This window comes from Pezoporus occidentalis, unplaced genomic scaffold (genome assembly GCF_034315485.1).
Source record: "Pezoporus occidentalis ecotype Australia unplaced genomic scaffold, CSIRO_AGI_Poc_V1 ctg84, whole genome shotgun sequence".
Classification (NCBI taxonomy): domain Eukaryota; kingdom Metazoa; phylum Chordata; class Aves; order Psittaciformes; family Psittacidae; genus Pezoporus; species Pezoporus occidentalis.
The window spans coordinates 2,007,234-2,029,941 of NW_026916203.1; the positions used below are offsets into that span (position 1 = coordinate 2,007,234).

Genomic DNA, 22,708 nt, shown 5'->3' on the forward strand with positions numbered 1-22,708 from the left:
AGTGTGATAGTAAGGCGTGGAATTAGATCATGTAAAACCTTCTGCTCTCTACAGTATATCTGCACACAGTATACTGCTGTAATATCATTAGCATTGGTTTCATATACTTATACCCCAGTGTCCTGGGTTGAGCAGTAGCAGTCATTTTTCTCCTTCTTAGTAGCTGGTGCAGTGCTGTGTTTTTGATTTTCAGCCGGGGAACAGTGCTGATAACACCAGTGTTTTTAGTTGCTGCTCAGTAATGTTTACTCTGACCAAGGACTTTCTCATGCTCTGCCAGGGAGGAGGGGAAGCCGGGAGGAAGCAGAGACAGGACACCTGACCCAAATTAGCCAAAGAGGTATTCCATACCACAGCACGTCATGCCCCCTATATAAACTGGGGGCAGTTACCCAGAAGGGTTAGATCACTGCTCATTGGGCCTGGGTATCGGTTGGTGGGTGGTGAGCAGTTGTATTCTCTTCCCTTGTTAACAATTTCCCTTATCATTATTATTATTATTGGTGTTAGCAGTAGTGGTTTGTGTTATACCTTAGTTACTGGACTGTTCTTACCTCAACCTGTGGGAGTTACATTCACAGAATCACAGAATAGTTAGGGTTGGAAAGGACCTTAAGATCATCCAGTTCCAGCCCCCCATTCTTTCGATTCTCCTCCCCATCCCCCCGGGAGCCAGAGCTGGGGAAAGAACAGGGTGGGGGGGAGTGAGCTAACAGCTGTGTGGTTCTGAGTTACCAGCTGGCCTTAAACCATGACAGTTCTTTTTGGCTCCCAGTGTGGGGCATGAAGGGTTGAGATAATGACATATCTGACCGGAGTGTGTCTAATCATATTTGTGATAAACATCCATTGTTTTGCAGTAATAGTCATTAGTCACAGTCCTGATTTATTGGCTCTCAAAGTTGTTGCTCTTGATCTCGGAGTTTCAGCATGTTGTACCTTACTTACAGCCTTACTGTACCTTACTTACAGCCGGTATTTACTGTGTTTCTCAGCTGGGGGCCTTGGGCTAAGGTTCTTTTTTCATTGTACTTTATGGTAATGACTTGTAATACAATAGAATCATTGATCATTAAACTGATCTGGCTTGCGTTCCTAGTGTGGTCACCACCTCTATGCTTTGGGAGGTATATAATAGAAGTGTTTAGCAATTACACATCTTTTGTCCCCTCCTCGGGTGGTCAACCCTTGAAGGAGTCATTCCATTATGCTCCCAGCCCCCCCATCAGACCATTTACAGCATCATTTGAGAGTTCTGAAGGTTTTGAATGGCCTTTAGGTACCCTTGAGACCTTCTGATTGTGATGGGGATCATGTTGGCATGCATACAGAGCTTGTTTTACCCACGATCATTTCGTCTGATCTCAAAAGTTAAGCAGTCAGGTTTGGGCTTTGTCTAGGGTTAGACGACGATATAGGAGGACTAAGAGACATGAGTGGCAGGGTGTGTGGGACAGTATGGGCAAGTATCTAGGCCACTGGGCCCCTCCAGTGCTTTGCAACTTCACCAGTGAACAAGTGCAAACTCCGGAAAAATTAGTGAAACACTTAAAAGAGGTGTGTGGTCATCCTGGTCATACCAGAGAGGGACAAATCATGGTAATGTGCTGGGGCTTGGCCTATGCGTTACAGAGCCCTGTTCAACACTATCCAGCACCTTCAAAAGGAAAAAAATGTCTCTGGATATGAGGGCAAAGCAACCGACAAAGCAGTTAATCCAGCTCCAAACACAGCAGCTACACCAACCCCAGCGACAAGTACAGCAGCTGCTCAAACTTCAACTGCAACAGACAGCGCAGCTATTACAACTCCAAGTACAGCAGCTACACCAGCCCCAGTGACAAGTACAGCAGCTACCCAAACCCCGACAACAGAGACTGCAGCCACTCCAACCACAGTGATAATCACTGCAGCTAAACCAGAGGACCAGTTCGTGCCATTATCTGTTGCCCCTGAATGCAAGGGGAAAAGCAAAAAAGAGGCAAGAAAGATGAAGAAAGATGAAGAAACTATGTACTTACCACAAACAGCATCTGACCAGGAGTTATTAGTATGTGAATCAGAGGAAGAAGAGGAAGAAGAGGTGACTTCTCAACTGTGGACCTCAACCGAGCTGCAGAATATGCGAGAAGATTTTACAGTCAGCCAGGGGAGCACATCATCACCTAGTTGCTCCAATGCTGGGACAGTGGCACCGACAGTCACGAGCTAGAAGGTACGGAAGCCAAGCAGCTGGGATCACTTGCTAGGGAAGGGGGAATTGACAAAGCAATTGCAAAAGAGAAACAGTCCCTCAGCTTTTGGAAGCGGCTCTTGGCAGCTGTGAAAGAAAGGTTTCCGTACAAGGACAATATTATGAGTCGTTTGGCCAAGTGGACAACTTTAGACAAAAGCATCCAGTCTCTGAGGGAATCAGCCATCGTAGAGATGATCTATCACATCAATCCGAATAATGGGGATATACCCATAGATCCAGATGAAGTCGAATGTACATGACCCATATGGTGGAAATTTACACGGAATGCACCATCATCATATGCCCATTCATTGGCAAACAGTAACCTGGAATGACATAGTACCACTAACAGTGGATGAAATGGTTCATAAACTCCGAGAGTTCGAAGACAATCTCACCCCTTCCATCATCTCAGCTGTGGAAAAACTGTCCCAGGACCTCAAACAATTGAGGGACGATCTATCTGATTTATCCAGCTCCTCACGTGTACCAACACACATCTCAGCTATTAACAAAAGGTGTCCTATTATTCGAGAGAGAAGATATAGAAGGTATACGCCACAGACCACCCTATGGTTTTACCTGCAGGATCACGGAGAAGACATGATGAAGTGGGATGGAAAACCTACCTCAGGTCTGGAGGAACGGGTGGGTGAATTGAAGAGGGGAGCAAGGGCCAAGACTGATCGTCCCATGAGAGCTGCTCCTTCAGTCTCTGGTGAGCAGTTTCCCAGATGGAGTGGTAGAGCTGATTTTACTCCAGCTCCTGTGATAACAAAGAATAATCCCTTTTACCATGACTTAAGTGTCCAATGCTGCGATGACCATTAGAGGGGCCCTGCCTCCAGCCAGGTGGAGGTAGGGGACAATCGGATTTACTGGACTGTGTGGATCAGATGCCCCGGCACATCAGTCCCACAGAAGTATAAGGCTCTAGTAGATACCGGTGCACAGTGTACCCTGATGCCATCAAGCTGTCAAGGGGGGGAACCCATCTATATTTCTGGAGTGACAGGAGGATCCCAAGAGTTGACTGTGCTGGAGGCTGAAATCAGCCTGACTGGGAGGAAGTGGCCAAAGCACCCCATTGTGACTGGTCCAGAGGCTCCATGCATCCTCAGCGTAGACTACCTCAGGAGAGGGTACTTCAAAGAAAGACCCAAAAGGGTACCAATGGCTTTTTGTATTGCCGCTTTGGAGACAGAGGAAATTGAGCAGCTGTCCACTTTGCCTGGTCTCTCAGAGGATCCTTCTGTTGTGGGGTTGCTGAAGGTCAAAGTACAACAAGTGTCAATCACAACCACAGCAGTGAACCGGTGTCAATATCGCACCAACCGAGACTCCCTGATTCCCATCCGTAAGCTGATCCATAGACTGGAGAGTCAAGAAGTGATCAGTAGGACCCGCTCACCCTTTAATAGCCCCATATGGGGCTAAATGGAAAAATCCTACATTAACAGAGGTATAGAAAAATGTGCCAATACTCTCTATGTGGTATGTTTTCATCGATATTGTTAATTAGAAATATTAATGCATTGAAATATTTTTAATACATCTTTGAAGGCCTAGCATTTCAACATTGAAATATTTACAGTACATACAAAAATCTTTATCTGAAAAACATAGCATTGAAGGCCACAAGCTGTATCATAATGATTATTATTTCTATCTAAATTGATCCTGCTTATTATTTACATTATTAAATGTCTAGTACCCTGATATTAATGCTGCAGTGATAGTAGCTGACTCTATAGTGTTACAAAAACTTAATCTTTAATGAAACAAGTTAACTCTCATCTGGAGGTCATTCAAGTGAAATACAAATACCTGATTCAAAGATTTTCTTCCTTCTTATACCTTGCTGAGCCAGTGCTCTTAACGTGAGCATGTCTTTCTTCTTGTATTTGTATCAAACAATGGGAGGGAATCTTTGTCAGCTAAGATTCAGCAATTATAATTTTTGTCAGTGAATATGCGAACAGTATCAAGGACTCAAGAAGAGTTTATTAGGAAAGTTGTTAGGAAATAGTCACATTTTGTACTATTTGTCATTTTGAAAGTTTCTGAAAATCTTACTTTGTATTATTCAAATATGTAAGCAACGTATTGTAGGAAAATAAATATTTCAAAACCTTCTTTACAGGGTGGGGGTGTAAAATGTATTTCGTGGTGACTGAATTACGAGTTAAAGGTATAGATACAAATGCTTAATGTGGTTTTGTAGCTATTAATTTTGGAACCTGATAAATTAAAAAACGTGAGTGGTGACAGCCCAAGTTACAGATTCTGTTAGTCTGTTTTCGTCTATAATCGGTTGAGTAACCTCAGGAAAGGGTATGATGTAAGTTTTCCATTGACATGTATGTAACCTGTGCTCTTATCATGATTTTCTGATCTAGGTTAAATCTCATTGCTGTCCTAAACCCCACCACAGAGTAGGTAAATTTTATTCAGTATATTAGAGGGGATGGAGTTAACTTGAAGATGCTCAGACTTTATTTCAGGATGATGATGATGAAAAAAATTGCATCTTTGTGTGCCTAGGACATGGTGATCAGTTCTGCCAGATCCACACAAATAAGTCAGATAGGAGAGGATGATAACATTAAAATCATTTGAGGAGAAAGATTTCAAGGTGTATGAACTCTACTTCTGATACTCCGCTTTTTTTTTTCTTGAGAGAAAAAGCAGAGTTACTGTCATCATTTTCTCAACAAAACTAGTAGAGATACTGAACAGAATTACAGCCACATATGTGAAGAATTCATCCTGATGCCGGAAGTGAACTCTTTCTTAAATCTAGGATTAATCTCAGTCCCTGAAATAAAAAAAAGAAGCATTAGAATTCCAGTTATTAATGGAATTGCCTTATTGAAAACTTAAATGCAGTTGTGTAACAACTGGCTAGAATGTGAATATGAAGTGTCTGGCTCTTCTTTTTGTGGCACAATTTGGTAGTTGTTTATTTGCTTGAGAAGAAATTGATATCTTCAAGCAGTTAACATGGCCCCAAGCAACAGCTTTAGCTTGCCATATTACTACCTATATGTTTCCTGGTATGTCTGAGACTAGTATTAACTAAAACCTATCTCCATAAGAATATTATGGTGTTAATTAGTAAAGGAAGTATTTTAAGATCTTGTCAATAGTACCATCTAACCAGTAGCAGAGGTAATTAGACCTGTCATCAAGCCAGTCTAGAGATCTAATACTGTTTCTGTACCAAGAGTTGCAGATTCAAAACTACTTGCCATGGCAAAGACTTTTGCATTTATGTTTTATGGAGAAATGTGAATTTTCTTCCATGGGGAGGATTGTTCTGTCTAAACCAGACTCATCCTATGGACTTGGTCCTGAAAGTAACAACAGAGAAAAGTGAAATTGGAGAAACAGGCAGAAACTCATCTTTCAATCTAATGTGAATACATTGCCTGTGCTTTGTGAATCGCTTTGGCTGGCCATTCATTCGGCTCCTAATGGAATTCCAATCCTGCACTTAGAAAACAAGTTTTCAGTCCTCCTGTAAATTTGGGATGTAAAGGCAAAGAGAAACTCAAATTTACCTGTATCTGTCTTTGACACAAGCAGGTTAGTAACAATGTAAAAAAGGCTTTTATCCAGATGACAATTTGAATTTATGTTACTGGACTGTGTCTAACAATGACTAACAAACTCTGTAATGTGTTCTGCCAATAATCTGGGAATTGCTTGAGGTTGATGTGAACCTTGAAAACTAGTAATTTAATCAGAACTAAGAGAGTGAGAGCATAATCTTTTCCAATTATCTTTGTCAGTAAAGATATTTCACATTGTGGATATTTTAGTGCACAGCGGATGCTACTGAAGACAAGGTATCCTCTGGCACAGTATTTATTCTTAAAGTACAGAATGTGCTTATGTTATTTTAGAGATTTCTTCTTACAGCTTATCTAGTGAGGCAGAGCAAATGTGGTGGCAACCACAGAAATTCTGAGCACAATAGGTGTCAGAACGACTTCGGCAAACAGTATCTGCTTTGAGTTAATTTCTTAATAACCTGAAAGGCTGTGTTGAATGGTGGGCATGTTTGCTCCAGCTGACCATCATCAGCATGCTGTCTGAGTTGCTTGGCTGTCTGGAAATAAAAGTGCGAAGTGAGCTTATGCCTTCCTAGTACTGCTCCTTCTGTGATTTCTCAAAGTTGCACATATGGAAAATATGTAACATTTTCTGCCTCCCGCTGTTTCTATCAAGGCACACACTAGTTACTTTGCTTTTCCTTGTCTTCCCTGGTGAGTGAAGAAATGTGCCTGTGTTACTTTTATACAGAAATGACTTCTTGGGCAGAGAGACTGTCAATTCCAACTCTGTTTGACCTGGTTTAAGTGACTGACAAGTTTTAAAGCTAAGACTAATGTGTTAACACTGCCCTTTCTTTGGAAAGCTTCAACCACCAGCAATGTTTATTACTTTAATGCAATATATTTACAATGAAAATGTGTATGTTTAAAGTTGTGAACTAAATAAATGTGGCTTCCTATAACCTTTATTTAAATGTATTACTAAAGGGAAGTAGGGAAAGGCAGATCTGCAGTTAAGTGATTTTATAGATTTTTTTTTATATATTTCATTAATAATGCTTTATTAAAAATTCTATGGAATGATAGTTACCTATAATGATATATGAATGCATCACTGAATTCTTGCCTGAGTTCTCCAGAGAGGTGAAAGTGTAACCCATGGAAATTTCCTTCACTTTTTGAATATGTAGATTTTAGTTGACTACATAATTTCTAACAGTTTGGACAGTTGCACCCTTGTGGCTCCAGTTGGATCAATTTAAGAAATCATTTGAAGCTGTTCCTGATTGTCTTGCACAGACAATAATCACTGCCATAGCTGAGATGCCATTAAGGAATTAGATGACTATTTTCGTTCTGTTTCAGTGCAAAGTTAGCTGAGGCTTGCCTTAAAGACATCTAAACTTAGACTTTCAAGATTTACGATATTTACATCAATGAACAGAGGAACTCAGCTAGAAGATGATATGAAATGTTGGGTGGGATTGTTTGTTCAGTGCTTGTGATAGATTAGGAAGAAAAAATTATCAAACTCATGAAATACCAAGTCAGAATCCTTCTACTTGTCCTTAGGTTTCTTTCTCTTATTTTTGATATCTCTTGCTTTTTAACAACTATATAGTGTTTGGGGTAGCCAATGAGACAACACTGTCTGTGGATGCAAGTGCAGGCAGATAACACTAGGTGATGTTTCATAAAAACATGAACAGTGCTATGCTACACCAAATATAAATAATCACCAGCGTGCTCAATGCCCTAACAAAATCAGAACCATCTCAACAAGACTTAAGGGTCCCTAAGACACAAAGGACTGAAAAAAATTTCTTCACTACTATCTTACTGTGTAAAGTGTCCCTCATTACATTATATAAAGCTAATTTTTTTTCTTGTGCTTTTGGACTTGTGAATTCTGTAAAGATGTTCAGAGTGCTAAAAATCATTTCTGTTGCTGCATAACTGTCCAGGGAACTGTGCATTATCTGGGAGATTCAGAGCAGTCACAGGGATCAGCCTTCAAGCTCAGTTAATAAAGCTGATTTTTACAAATTACATACATACCATGTAAAAATGCAAGTCCTCAATATACGTATAATATTGTGGAAGGTTTAGTTTTGGTTTACAAATTCTAACTATGAATTAACCTACCCTTGAAACTTTTGTATTTCTACCTACAACAGCAATTTAGAAGAATTTTCTGATTTTTTTTTGGGGGGGGATTGATACTTTAAATCAGGAACACAAACAAATGCCTTCTTCATTTCATTGGATTTGTATTTGCTCAGTTATGAAATTTCCATCTACTGAAAACTGCTACGTTTTCTCACTGCAGATTAAAAGAGTGCAATATATCCTAGTTTTCTGTCTAGCCAGATTATTTTCTGGTAAGAGAACAGAAAAGTTATTCTGCTAAGTACTTCTAAGAATTGAATAATACTAGGTGAATTTCTTGCATTATTAGGTGGTATTAAAATCTGTAGCTACAGAATATAATTGGCAGTCTACTGAGATTATGACACATAAAAATACTGCTCTTTCAGTCTCCAATAAATATTTTTGCTAGTATCTTGTCAGAGTTAAGAGGAGGCAATTTGAGTTCATACAAAGTATAGACAATACCCTCAAGCTTTTGTTTTGTTGTTTTCTCCAAGCAGTGTGCCAGCCAGAAGGAAGTATGGATAGGAATTCATGATCATTTCATGAAGATGTTGTGAAATTTGCTTTTTTAGCATTTTTTCTGTAAAAGTCATTGCTATCTCAGTACATTCTTTCTAGGTTAAAATGAAGTTTCTAAGAACCTGACCAAGATTTACATAGTGCTTCATGGCAAATCAACACTTTTAAGAATTTAGTAGGTACAGAGGTTTTTTTCTCAGCTAAAATACCAATATTTGTATAATTTGTGTATTAAAATTTATATGCTAAAAAATTTATGGTAACTATATGAAATACACATAATTGCACATGGAAGTTTTGCTGTGATGCTGCCCTTTGGGTGAGACCTTAGCATACTGGCCTTGACTCGGAATTGTAGAATTCCGTTACTGCTCACATTCCCTAATCTCTCTTCTTTATAGCATTTGTCCAAAAATGTATTGAGCTTAAATTTTGTTTCATCAGTTTTAGGAACATCAGCAACATTAAATAAATGTAACAGATCTACCAACTCACTCTAATTCCTAAAGTATAAAGAGAATTGGACCCCAAATCAGTTCCAAATATATCTGAATTATGATGAGTACAGGATTTTATTTTTTTCCTCGTTGATTATCTTGGCTCTTCTTCTGCTCTATCATCATTTTATATAAGCAAAATTCTTTGCAAAGTTAAATCTCCTTCAGCAGCAGAGGACAAAGATCAGATCTGATGATAGGACTGTTTTGCAGAAAGATTCTTTACGTCCTTCAAAAGGCTTTACTTTTTTTACTTCTAATGAAAGAGGCTACCTCTCCCTGTAAACCTTGTTCATCTCTTATAAACTTAGCTCATGATAACTCTTAGGAATACTGTTGCTCCCAAGAACAGAATTGAGAATATTTATCAGAGTTATGGAGATTTTATGCTTTCACAGGACCAAGTGTTTACGAACATGTAATTACCTCCGTTTATCAGACAACAAAACCCCAGATTTATAGAATGTGTTTCTATTTTGGAAAAGACCTTTGAGGAAGTCCATTCTCATTCCACATCGCCCACTGACTATGATCTATGCTGTCATTTCAAGAAAGGAAGGTCTTTAAAGGTATGCATAAAAGAATAGCTGGTAGAGGTTAGGGTTTTATCTGAATTAGAGAAAAGTGATGCAAAGGGGATTGAAAGGGTAAACCTCTATACTTTGGTTTAGCTGCCTATGAGCAAAGCTCAGTGAAGTGCACATCAACCGCTGTGGTATGAAAACCAGGCAGTGAATGTGGTAAAATCTTTTTTTCATGTGTGCAGTCCTTGCTGAGATCAAGAAGTACAGAGCTGTATATGCACTGGATATTTTATTTTTAAAGTACCAGGTGATGTTTTTTTATTTTTATGGAAGTATTTTGAAGTTTGCCCAAGCATTCTAAAAGGAGAGTCTAAAGAACACTTTTTGGAAGTTAGAGCACAGTAGTACAGTTTCTGTTTCTTGCTTTTACTATTAAACTTGAAAGCTTTTTTTCTTTTCATTTTTTTGAGAAAAAAAAAGGCTATTTTGCATGCAGTAAACCCAAGTAGATTATGAATACTCTATATACGATAGCTTAATGAGATGGCACGAGACTACTTAAAAAAAAAAAAAAAAAAGGTATCAAAACTAAGGCCGCTGTAACTCCAGGAAAAATCTTAAAGCCTGAAGCATGTAAGTATCATCTCTAAAAGGGAAGGAAGAAGTAAAGCTGCCTATGCTTAAAGGCTTGTCTTTCCGTGCAAGAAATGGTGCAACTGTGGTACTGCACGATTGTGCGATCTGTACTGGGAGGCAGTAAGTTAGGCATTCCCGTGAATGTCTCTTCTTGAGCTCTTCTGAAATTGTGGTATGTGTGGTGGTCTGTCTTTGACTTTCTTTCCATGCTCTCCATCAATTGCTAATCATTTCAGTCAGATTCATCCTAAAGATTCAGCCAGAACATTACCACACCCTCTACACTGCCGTACACTTTACGTAAATTAAAATGAGGCAGTGGGACACCAAGTGTCTTGTTTGAATTCACAAGGATTTGCTTATGTGTGTAGAAATAGAATCTATAATTTTCCATCTCCTGATCTTGTCTATAGCTACTGAGCAGTCATCATTTTCAAAATTTCTACATTTTTGCATTTGCAAGTAGGTAACATTATGATAGTTACCTTTACGCTTGTCTTAGGACAAGCCATCATGACATTAACTGTGTGAAGAAGAAACCTGTATGTAAGCAATATCAGCATCCTAATATTGCAGAGCAATCCAGCTGTATCATACCTGTAAAGTAAATACCCTTCCAGTTTTCCAGTGGAAAGGCACAGTTGAAACAGTTCAGGCAGGAAGCCATTATATGTTTGTATAATACAAAGTATAATGCTTGCTAAGTAATGTGCATTGGCTTGCTGGTAGCTAACAGTTCCTTGGTTTTGCTTACAATGGTAGATAAGTTGCCACAATGAATTTAAGAAGCCGTATTTTAAGTGTTGTATCAGATGAGGCTTTTCATCTCTCATCTGAATTCATAAAATCATAGAATCATAGAATAGTTAGAGTCGGAAACGACCTTAAGTTCATCTAGCTCCAACTCCCCTGCCGTGGGTAGGGACACCACACACTAAACCATGTCACCCAAGGCTCCAGCCAACCTGGCCTTGAGCACTGACAGGAATGGAACATTCACAGCTTCCTTGGGCAACCCATTCCAGTGCCTCACCACCCTCACAGTAAAGAACTTCTTCCTTATATCTAACCTGATCTTCCCCTGCTTAAGTTTGAGCCCATTGCCCCTTGTCTTATCACTACGCTCCCTGATGAATAGTCCCTTTCCAGCATCCCTATAGGCCCCCTTCAGATACCGGAAGGCTGCTATGAGGTCTCCGTGCAGCCTTCTCTTCTCCAGGCTGAACAGCCCCAACTTTCTCAGCCTATCTTCATACAGGAGGTGCTCCAGCCCCTGATCATCCTCGTTGCCTTCTTCTGGACTTGTTCCAACAGTTCCATGTTCTTATGTTGAGGACACCAGAACTGCACACAGTACTGCAAGCGAGGTCTCACAAGAGCAAAGTAGAGGGGCAGGATCACCTCCTTTGATCTGCTGGTCACGCTCCTTTTGGTTCAGCCCAGAATACAGTTGGCTTTCTGGGCTACGAGCAGACGTTGATGCCGGCTCATGTTCATTTTCTCATCGACCAACACCCCCAAGTCCTTCTCCACAGGGCTGCTCTGAATCTCTTCTCTACCCACCCTGTAGCTGTGCCTGGGATTGCTCTGACCTAGGTGTAGGACCTTGCACCTTGAAACATTCAAAAATATTTCAAAGTTCTTAAAACAATAATAAAAAATACAATTTAACTGTCTTCTTGATTTTATTAACTATGGAAAATAAGATCTGTGAGGGTTTTAGAATCAAGTTATTTTTCATAGTTGTTCATTTCTGTTAAATCCATTCATGGTATCTAGTTCCTCCAAGTCAGAAAGGAATCAAAGGCCACCTGGCATGCTACTATGTAAAAATGGCAGTGGAATTAAACAATTCGCTAGATCTCTTCTTTCTTGGCTTAAGAGCTTGCTGGATTTACATGCAGTCAGGGTAACAGGGATTTTAAGGGCATTTCATTTTAGATAAGACAACGAATAAATATTTGAAAATAGATATTTATTGCTGAAAGACAGGGCATAATAGCATAAGCATAGTGCTGATTAATTTGTGTAGCTCTCTGAGTGGAGTTTGCTTGCTTCTGACTAGCTCAGAGCACATGCAGACACTGCGACTTGTCTACCCTTGCCTCTGTAGTTTGTGAGTCCCAGGGTGAAAAAAAGCTTATCTGTTTTCCTGTGCTGTAAGTGGCAAAACTGTTTGGTAAACCAAATTTTAAGTTACATTGATTTTCTAATTAATACCTCCCTGCTAATCAGAACTTAATGACTGCTGTAAGATAATTGCTGTTAACTCGTATAACTACTGACACTTTGCATATTGGATTGGGACAAAAAGTGCTTTTCAAATTCAGTTTGTTTTTGATTGAAAGTCTTACCCTGTTTTGCTGGCTCTGTGATTAATATTTTTTCTTATAGATGCAGTTCTTGGTGTTCAAATTAAAAACATTTTTAAAACACATATTTTGAATGTGATTGGATTGCTAAAATGGGTGTAAAAACTGTGTACCAAGATAATTGAAAGACAAGTATCATACCTCTTCCTAGTATAAAGTATTAGAAAACAAAGACATTGAAAGAGATACATTGTTCATAATGTAAATTAAATGGTCAGTAAAAGAAAATCCTGAACCAAGAATATGTATCCATCACTGTGTGAAGTTCATAATTTATTGTTAAAAGGTTGTGGATCTCTCAGTGGAATGTTAGTTCTTCACGATTTTAGCCTTCAAATTATTCCTTCTGAGTGCAGGAGGCCTCAGATTACATTTACTTCTGAATAGTCTGTGTGTGATTCTGCGGTGAGAGGTTTTGGGGAGACGGTTATTATACTGCATTATTGCCTTCCATAGGAATGTCTAAGTCATCAAAACCAGTGACTGTGTTATTTTATATGCAGCTGCTGTTTTCTGCATGAATTAACCTTTGAAACCCTTATTCTTGAGGAGCTCCATATATTTCTTTGTGAAAGGTTTCTGGTTTTCCATTGTATATTTTAGTGTTCTTGTTCTTTCCAAGCTCTCTTTTGTTTCCCAGTAATGGTCTTGGTTATGTTTTGAAGGTTAGTAAGGTGTTCACTTTACTGCTTAAAGAGAAATGTATGCCAGAAGCCGTGTAAACAGTTTGATGTTCATTTTGAATCTTATCAAGGGGGTGTGTTAATGTTTAGGATTTTTTACACCTCTACAGTGAGTGAAACCCTCAAATTGTGATCTCTTAACCAGTGCATGGCAACTGCAATTAGCTTCACTCAGGGCTGAAAAGCAGCTCAGACTTTAACGAGGTCTCCCAGGACCACTTATACCACAAATACTGTAGTCATATTTTCTCATTAGCTCCTTTTGGTTGTCACAAATACGATTTTCCAATGTTTTTAGAATTAGACGAAAAACATAAAAGCTATGTATGTGTGTAGAAAAGACAATTATTTTCCATGATTCAAGGATCTTTTTTATCTTTTCTTACAGGTAGAAACTTGCACAATTTAATTCATTGACCTTAAGTTTCATTTAAGTCAAAGAATATAGGTAACAGTTGGATAAGAAAATACAGGATTTTGAATGACTTACTTTTTTGTTATTTTTAAGCTCTTACATTTTGCATTACATCATGAAAAGTTAGAAACTTTTATGTGGGAGCCATCAAGATGGCTCTAAATCTGAAGTTATCATCAGACATACCTATGTCTTAAACATGCAATTTTGTTACTTTGAAGAAGAGACTTGTTTGCAGAGAAGCCTTATACCAGTCAGCCTTTGTATGTGTAAGTAATTTGCCTGGTCAAGTATATAGACCAGGTGGGAAGAGGAGTAAATTTGTCCTAGTTTTGGCTGGGATAGAGTTGATTTTCTTTCTAGTAGCAGACAGAGTGCTGATTTTTGGCTTGAATCTGAGAATAATGCTCTTGGATAACATGGATGACATGCTTTGTCGTCCTTATCCTAAGTCAAGGACTTTTCAGTCTCTTATGCTGTTGCCAGTGAGGAGGAGCACAAGAAGGCAAGAAGGAGCAGAGAGAGGACATCTGACCCAAACCATCCAAAGGGGTGTTCCATACGACAGTATGTCATGCCCAGTATATAAACTGGGGGCAGTTACCTGGAAGGGACCAGTTGTTGCCCAGGTCAGGTTGGATATTGGTCAGCGGGTAGTGAGCAATTGTATTGTGCATCACTTGTCTTTCTTGGGTTTTATTCCTCTTTCTTTTTGTTATTTCCATTATTACTATTATTATTATTATTGTTGTTGTTGTTACTGTATTTTACTTCAATTACTAAACTGTTCTTATCTCAACCCATGGGTTTTACCTTTTTCTGATTTTCCTGCCCATCCCACCAGAGGGGATGTGTGTGAGCAAGTGGCTGTGTAGTCCTAGTTGCCGGCTGAAGTTAAACCATGACACAAGTACATGTTACGAGACAAATTTCCATAGTTTCTGTAACCCAGATTGAGAGTCTTTTTTCCCTGATCTGAATTGCTGGAATTTTAGCAATATTACAGTTATATCCTTTCCTTCTTGATATTTGCTAAGCTTCTCAAGTAGGAAGAGATTTTTAGAAATTATAGCAGTAAGAGGCAATCTTAGGTCTGTTAGTCTCTGAACATAATGAATTTGGAATTTTGGAATGCTGATACATTCACCATGACAGTGCTGAGCAATCCAGTTGCCTTACAAATGTCTGTGATCTTATAATTCTGTTTTGTATTAACAATAGATAGATATGTCTTTGGTCATATTCTTTGTTTCTGAAACACTGTTTGACTGGCTTGTTTTTGTGAAATGAATTTCAGTTCTTTGCCTTTTTCTTGCTTTTGATTGTGCTGTAAATTTCATAATGTGTGATATTTCTTACTTTTAGAATCAAATGCAATCAATCTGAATTCTATGTCTGTTGACACGGGAGTCACGGACAACGCAGAGACGATCAATGTGATCAAGCGATTGCCAAATTTATTACAAAGCCTTAACCCCTTATATACTATTTCTTACATGCACTTACAGTGATTTGGCATATTATGATTGGATACATGTCTTGAAGACCCTTAGTGACTAACATGTAATTGGTTAAGCACAGGTGTGAGAACTTGACCTCGAAAGCTGGCCAACAGTCCACAGTTCTCATTAACTCGGTGAAATCCAGCTTCTTATCTTGCTTGCTTAAGCGTCATCAGGCCTCTCATGGCCTTGCTGTATCCTTCAGGATTATTCAGAGTTTGTGTACTAATTATGCATTCTCCCATGAGAACACTGTCTCCACACATGTATGTCTGTCAGAGGACAACATGCATAAAATATTGAGTAGGTGTAAGGAAAGCTTGGCGTAAGAATTTGCTAGATAGTATTTTCAGGCTTAATGAATTGTTATTATTGTAATAATAATTCTATATTATTATAATAATTAATAGTTAATGTAATAAAATAAGTAGTCCATGTTCTCAGTTTCTGTATTTTCATGTCTTGCATGGTTTGAAATAATACTCGTTTATAAACTAGGAAGTGAAGAGATGTTAGCTTTGGACAGCTCTGATCTAGACCTTGTGTATTATCAAAGCTGTAATTATAAGCTCATTTTTTTATTCCATAGCAAATGAAACCTTGTCTTATTTTTGTAATAAGTTGTTTTGGGTGTGAAAATACTTTTCTTCATGGAAGAATGTTTGTATTTTAATACATTTGGAGAAAAAATGTGAAAGAAATATACATGCGTCCCTCTAACTTTCACAACTTCATCTAGATGCTGCATGTCTTTTTGTTATTAAAATTAGTAGGATGAGCTGATAAGAGCCTGTTCGGTAACATTGTGTTAAGAGATTAAGCTGTGAGCCTTAGCACGCAGCTTTTGTTACCATGTTCCAGAGGCAACATGTTAGCTCCCTGAGAGATCAGGGTTAGTCCCCAGGTTTTATGGCGCTCAGTTACGTGTTGTGCTCACTTCTGTCATTTGCTGCTGCTTTAAATAATAACTCTGCTTCTCTTATTTACCAGTATTATATTGATGGTTTTAAGGTTAGGCTTCTTTGTAAATATAGACTTCCGAAAATACATATGACAATAATCTGGTAGAATTTTGGTAGATTATTACAACAGAATTAACATGACTTGCTTCTTGCTTTGTAGAAAAGGTTAATTTTATTTTATTCTTTCAACTTTGCTGTCGTATTTAACAAAGATTAAAAAGTAGAAGTAATAAATACACAACTACTCTTATTTTTCCTTATAAAAAAGTCAGTTATTACTAGCAATTATGTATTGTGTGACCCTCTACAGAGCAGAGGCTAATGAGGCTATATCAAGTGTTTCTTCTGTCTCTGCATGCTGATTTACATGGGGATGATCTATAGAAAGGATAATAGAAATTAAAATTGAAACTTGATTGACTTATGCAAGTTATAGAAGGGAGACCAAAAATAAACGAAAAAAATCATTATTTCAGCTATATTTACTTTTTTCTTCTCCAAACTAGATGTGTTATTACCTCATTCTTTAAGATATTAAGAGATTTTAATATTTTCAAAAAACACCCAAGAAGAAATAAGGCAGTCAAAGCTACATTTTTTTTTTTTTTCCTTCTATCTAAAGAAAATAATGTAACTATCTCAGCACTCTGTTAATGAAATAAGGCAGTCAAAGCTACTTTTTTTTTTTTTTTCCTTCTATCTAATGAAAATAGATAAGACTGTGAAGGTTTTCTTTTCCCATTAGGAGAAAGTAAACAGTGTTTCATTTAGATTTCAAGATGTCACTAAGAACAGGATTGGAGTCACTCAAGCCACTTGAAAAAACTTTAACCCTTAGAGCTGGCACTAGGTGGAAGGATTAAAAGATGTAATTATTAAGGTCATGCAGGCAAATACTTTTGTTCTTTGCTCCTGGAATCAAATGACTCATGACATCTAAAATTTATTCTCAATACTACATTTCTAGCACTCTTTATTTGTTAAGACAAGCTTGTAAAATGTACTGACACCCTTACAGGATTGGGGACAGAAGCTACAACTTCCTCTTCACAGTTGAACTGATTGTGTTTGAAGCCAGAGAACAGCCAACATCCTGAGTTTGAAGTATGCAAGCTTGCCAAAGGATGCACGTGCAGATACTTCTGCGTGCAGATTTGACACCAATTGATTGAAAATTTGTGTAACTGAAGTTGTAGGGAAAATTAGGTAGTCTTTCATGTCATTTTGACTGTCTTGTGGTGGTACTGCTAAACATCGATAGCTATGTTCTATTTTTTTATCAATTAATTATCTCTCAGTAGCTAAAAATGATTCGAAGTAATTTAAAAACTTGTGAAATCATTAGCTAGAATTTTCAAAATAGTTTTGCAGGTTCAGAATTTTTATCCAAGGTAAGAAGTGTTTTATAATCTTAGCACTCTGTTAAATTATATATGTGATAAGAATTTGTGAAAGCTTCTTTAAACTGCAATTTCCATTCACTTTTCAATTACATCATATTTGCTGAAATACCTAGAGAACATACTGTCTAACACTTTTTTTTCTGATTATTTATCTTAATAATATTAGCAATAAGATCTCATTATTAGGATGTATTTTTCTGGAATAACTATTTATTTAAATTATTTACTACTAAAATTATTTCTCATGGCCTAATTGAGCTCAGTAAGCCAATAACAAAATGAATCTTGTTCAAAATCATATCTTACAGGAACAAAAGTTTCTCACATACATAGAATTTTTTTTAATGCTCTAAGTCTTATCTGATTTTAGGGAAACAACTTCATGAAAATGTATAATTCTGAGGTTATTTTATACTTTACATCATAGTCCTGGTGTAACTTCGAAAGAAAAATAATTGTTATGCTTGCTAATTTTCTTAGCAGAGAAGGTGCATATTTAAGCAAGTATAGAATCTGGAGGTTCACCCTGTTTTTCTTCCATGTCAGGGGTTACCATGTTAAATATTTCTCTACTTTTTTCTGTATTGATAAAGTAAGGCAAATTTTTCTCAATTGCAAACAAACAAACAAAAAAATTATTTAGATTATTAGGCTTTCACAGTTTTCAAAGGTTGAAAATTTATAATGGTGTTAAATTATGATTCAGGTACTCTGTCAGAGGTATGCTGTTTTATTTGTAGAGTGAATTTTCATTCTAGATTTTAGAATAAGGAAGCAGTGAGGGGGCAAATAGATATGAAGGGCTATCATTCAATTATTGTGCTATTGTAAGTTATCAGAATTAGGTGGCTGTTTTTAAAATCTAAAATTAGCCACCCAAACATTTAAATCAGCTTGGAAGATAATTGGTGGTGGTGGTAAGTGGAAAAGGTCCCTGAGGATGTAGGTGCATTTTGCAGAAGTTATGAGAAATTCAGAAATTGCTTTTTGTTGTGTTGGTTTTGACTTTTTTTTTTTTTCTCCCCAGAATCATCCAGTAATTTATTTTTGTGTAAGGCAGGAGAAATTCTTACTATTTATCCTATCAAATGCATTTTTTAATCCATGTCATGTTAGCTGATGTAAATGCACAGTGGTGCGTTTACGTGAATGTGACTGAAAATGTATTTTATGAACTATATTTTTGAGTGACACAGTATAAACAATGCAGTTTAAAAAATAACAATATAGACTCAGTCATAAGTATATAGTAAGGTCCTATTTTATTTCAGTAATCCATTTGTTACATTAATTAATTTGTAATCTTTTTCTTGCTTGCACCGTTAGGTGTTGCAGTTGTTGACAAGGCAAACATGAGCTTTCTTCTCATCTATACAAGCTTCTCTAGCAACATATTGGAACAGCAGTGGCATGTAGCATTTCATGACCTGATGACTTCTGCAATAATCACTGAGGAAATGCAAACATGAATTTAAAATTACATTTTCTTATCTTTTGTCCTCATTACTGTGAATTTATAGTTCTTCCCTGGAAGAAAACTCTCAAAGCTTAAATCTTGCAATATAAATTTTCCAAAAGTTACACAATAATAAAGAAGTGGAAATTCACATTTCTATTCTTTTCCAAATGACTTGTCTTTATATATTTCAAGCAACTCACATATTTAAGGAATTATGGGAATATTGATATAAAAGCATTCAATCTAAAATAATATTTTTCTCCAGTGTATGCATGTATCCGTATGCATTTTCAATGAATTCTGTGGAACAATTCACAAAATGAAGAAATTGAGACACGGTACATTACGCTTGTGGATTGTGCTCTTGCTATTTAAAAATTACCTACAGTCTTTTAACTGTGATATTACTGTATGTGTCTTCCAGATGTGTGGAGGTGATTGCCAAAGAAGGCCGGAATCTGAAAGAGCTGTATTTAGTATCCTGCAAGATCACTGACTATGGTATGTAATGTACCTATATCTTTGTTTTTGTGAAGATTGAGCTCTGCAGATTTTTCACAGGGGCTGTTATAAAAGTGTTGGAAATATATAGATGAAAATTTTCAAAACCTTTATCCACAACAAAAGTGCAAGAAGTTTTTGACATACTTTAAAATATCTGTGGGTAGAAGTATGAAAGTCAGTGTATGTATGCGCTGCAGAGTGTTCCTTATAGAATTGACAGTTACGGGGTAGAGTGTGTAGAGTGCTCTTTGAATTGTCCTGGAGTCCGGGAGAGCACTTGAAAGAAAATCAAAAAATGCATGTGCATTTCTAGGTGCTGTAGAAGCGTAACTAAGCAACTATGCCTGGGGATTGATTGCCTGTTGTAGGCCATAGAATTGAATGAACTGGATGATACCTTAAGAAAGCTGTCACAATGTAAATAGATGGGAACATCTTAGAAATTAGGCTTTCTTTCTCATAGGCCAGATAGAGAAACAGAATTCATACTTGAAATTGGAAAACTTCTTAGCACTCGACTGTATTTGCTGAAGCTGCTTTGGTTTATTTTGTGCTTTTGGTTTTGGTTTTTTTTTCAAATAAGATACTGACCTCAAATTGGACACTTATTTCTGCAGTAAGGCCAAATTCTCAAACATCTATCTCCCATTTTCATGCTTACTTTTCAGTAGGATTTACAAACTGTACCTTTGAGATATACCTCTCATGTTTTACAAGTATTTTTTCTCATTCGCTTTTTTTTTTTATTTTTAGCTTTTATTCTATAGCATTTATAAAGAATTACTATGTCAAAGTGGCAAATTACCTTTCCAGTGGTCACAAGTTTCTTTTTTTTATTTTCCCGTTTGTTTTATTTTCCCCTTCAGGTTTTGGACTTTGCTAGGGTTTGCATGGGTGCATTCAAGAGTATGTTGGTCTGCAGAGTTCAGCTCATCTCATGTCCACAGTATTTGAACATGAGTTCACAATGCAGCTGTAGCAGTTGTGGGAGCTTTGGGGCATGTCAGAGGAGAAGGGAGCATGGGCTTATACTGCCATTTTCTCTGGTCTGCAGTTGTGCTTCTATGTGCAAAACAGATCTTGCCAAGTTGAAAATATAGATTTTCTTGGCTTGATACCACTTGGTTAAGGTGTATTCCTGAATTTGTGAAACAGGAACTGCCTGCTGGAAATTCAGGGAAGGGGATTGTCTGTAGAGCACAAAGTGACCATGAAGGTGCTTCTCATCATTGCTGTAGGGTCAGAGCTGCAGGACTTCAGTTGGAAGTGTGACTGTCCTTTTGTGTATTATAGATCTATTATCTGTACTCATCCTTTGTGACTTTGACAACTCATGTAGAAAGAATTATCATGGGAATAATAGAATCCACATCTTGAGGATCAGTAATTTCTCATTGGCTGCAGTTACTGAGAACAAAACAGCATTTCTTCAAACATACACTGAGGAACTGAAGCAAAGAAACTGAGGATGAGTAAAGTCTTGCTTATGAAAGAATGGAAGGAGGGTAAAGGAAGTGGGGATTTCCAGATAAAAAGTGGGCTAGATTAAAAGTTTGTTTCACAGAATGAATGAGTGGAGAGATTATACAGACTTACATAATTATATTATTATATAAGTATATTATTATAGAGTTTGGATTCTAAGCTTGACAACCAGAGTCATCCAGCCTGAGCTGTTGATTTCTGTGGACTATGGTTCAGTCAGATACTGAGACTGTGAGAACTTTCTCAGTTGACAGTGTTGATAGTAGGTTTTACTGTGTACTTGAAAATTTGACTACTTAAGCTAATAAGGATCAGTTAGACATCCAGCAAAACAGCTGTGATACTGATACATTATTAAGACTAATTGATTATCATTATAATCTTCAGCATATCTCAGCATGCCAGCCTGACAAATATATTCATCTGCTTGTGATATCTTGAGCTGAAAATGCAAAATAAACTGTAGTGAAGTAGAATTTATGAGCATAATTTGTGCTTTGTAAGGAAGTCAAACTTTGCCTTATATTAAAAATGCAATAGCAAGTGAGTATTAACTAACAAGAATGTTCTAGGGTGGAGCCAGGCTTCACCCTTTCCCTTTCTTCCTTTTTCGTTTCCTGGTACATCAGTGGAAGACTTCCCACTTTTGTCTGTGGTGCTGTTAAGTTAAAAAGTGAGCTTCTTACAGTGCTGTGAGCTCAGTTTGTTGTTGAAGTTCCTTTATCAAAGAAGCTGCCTGTTTTCTACAATGTGAAAAAGAGCAGTTTAAGTTGTAACTGTGCACATTTTCACTGGATTTTTAGAACATACCTAGAGCTGGTAACCAGATTTCTTGCAGCTTTATGGAGTACAGATGTAGGGTTATAAAGCCCTCTTTGAAATTGTTCAGACTCTGGGACAAGAGGTCAAACTGTTTAGCAATTCATCTGGAAAAAAGTAAGTGATACTGCTGATTTCCAACAAAATTTGTAATCATTTGAGACATTAATTAAGCAAAAATAATAATTGCAGCAAAAAAACTGTTGTTGCCTGAAATTAATTCTATAGGTATGTATGTGTGAGGTAATTTCATGTAATCTAGTGATGACTACAAAGTGTGAACTTTGTCACTTTATTCCTTCCATTTATTTTCCAATTTCTACAAGAAGACAGTATGCCAAATGACCACACATGCAATTATTATTTTTAAAACACATTAAAATACTATATTCTATTTTGAAGCCTAAAAGGTTAATTAAAAACCCCTACACCCTGTCAATACAGTCATGGCCAGCACTACTTTCTCTGACATTTTGCTAGCCAGAAAGATATTACATTACATAAAAATATGGACAGAAGAAGATTCAAACAGGAATTCAAGTATGTGTACATGCTAAAAGTTGTTAACTTGTAAAAAAAAATGCTCTATTTTAAGTTACATTACAAAATAGTTAATTTTGTAATTTTTTTTTGTATACAAGAAAATGTATTGTGCTTACTTCTGGAAAAAAATTGTAGAATTATATCTCTATGCTTCTCCAACATAATTTTCTAAAACTCCATTTTTAGCTAATGGTGTTTGTGACAATGTGACATGAATGCTACAATGTAACACCTAGGATGCTGTAAAGGAGTTTTAAAGTTTCTTTACATCCAGAATATTGATAACAAAATTATCACTAGAATTTACCTAGACTGACAGGAGAGACTGAATTAGTATTATCTTGGAGATAAACACCTGTTTGCCTGAGAACAGAGGCAGAATGAAGTTAAAGCCGACATTAGTTCCTCATATCATTTTGCCCTTTTGTTAAACAA

General features: G+C 37.1%; 1 protein-coding gene across 2 annotated transcripts in view; it reads left to right on the forward strand.

Moving 5' to 3' along the window:
- Window positions 1–22,708, forward strand: part of FBXL17 (F-box and leucine rich repeat protein 17) — a 297,223-nt gene that overhangs the window by 174,758 nt on the left and 99,757 nt on the right. The window contains exon 7 of one of the 2 annotated variants that reach the window (XM_062604241.1): window positions 19,347–19,423. The exons of the other annotated variant lie outside the window; for it this stretch is intronic. Coding sequence (XP_062460225.1) covers window positions 19,347–19,423 — 77 coding nt within the window. The remainder of the gene's footprint in view (window positions 1–19,346; window positions 19,424–22,708) is intronic. 2 annotated transcript variants of the gene reach the window in all.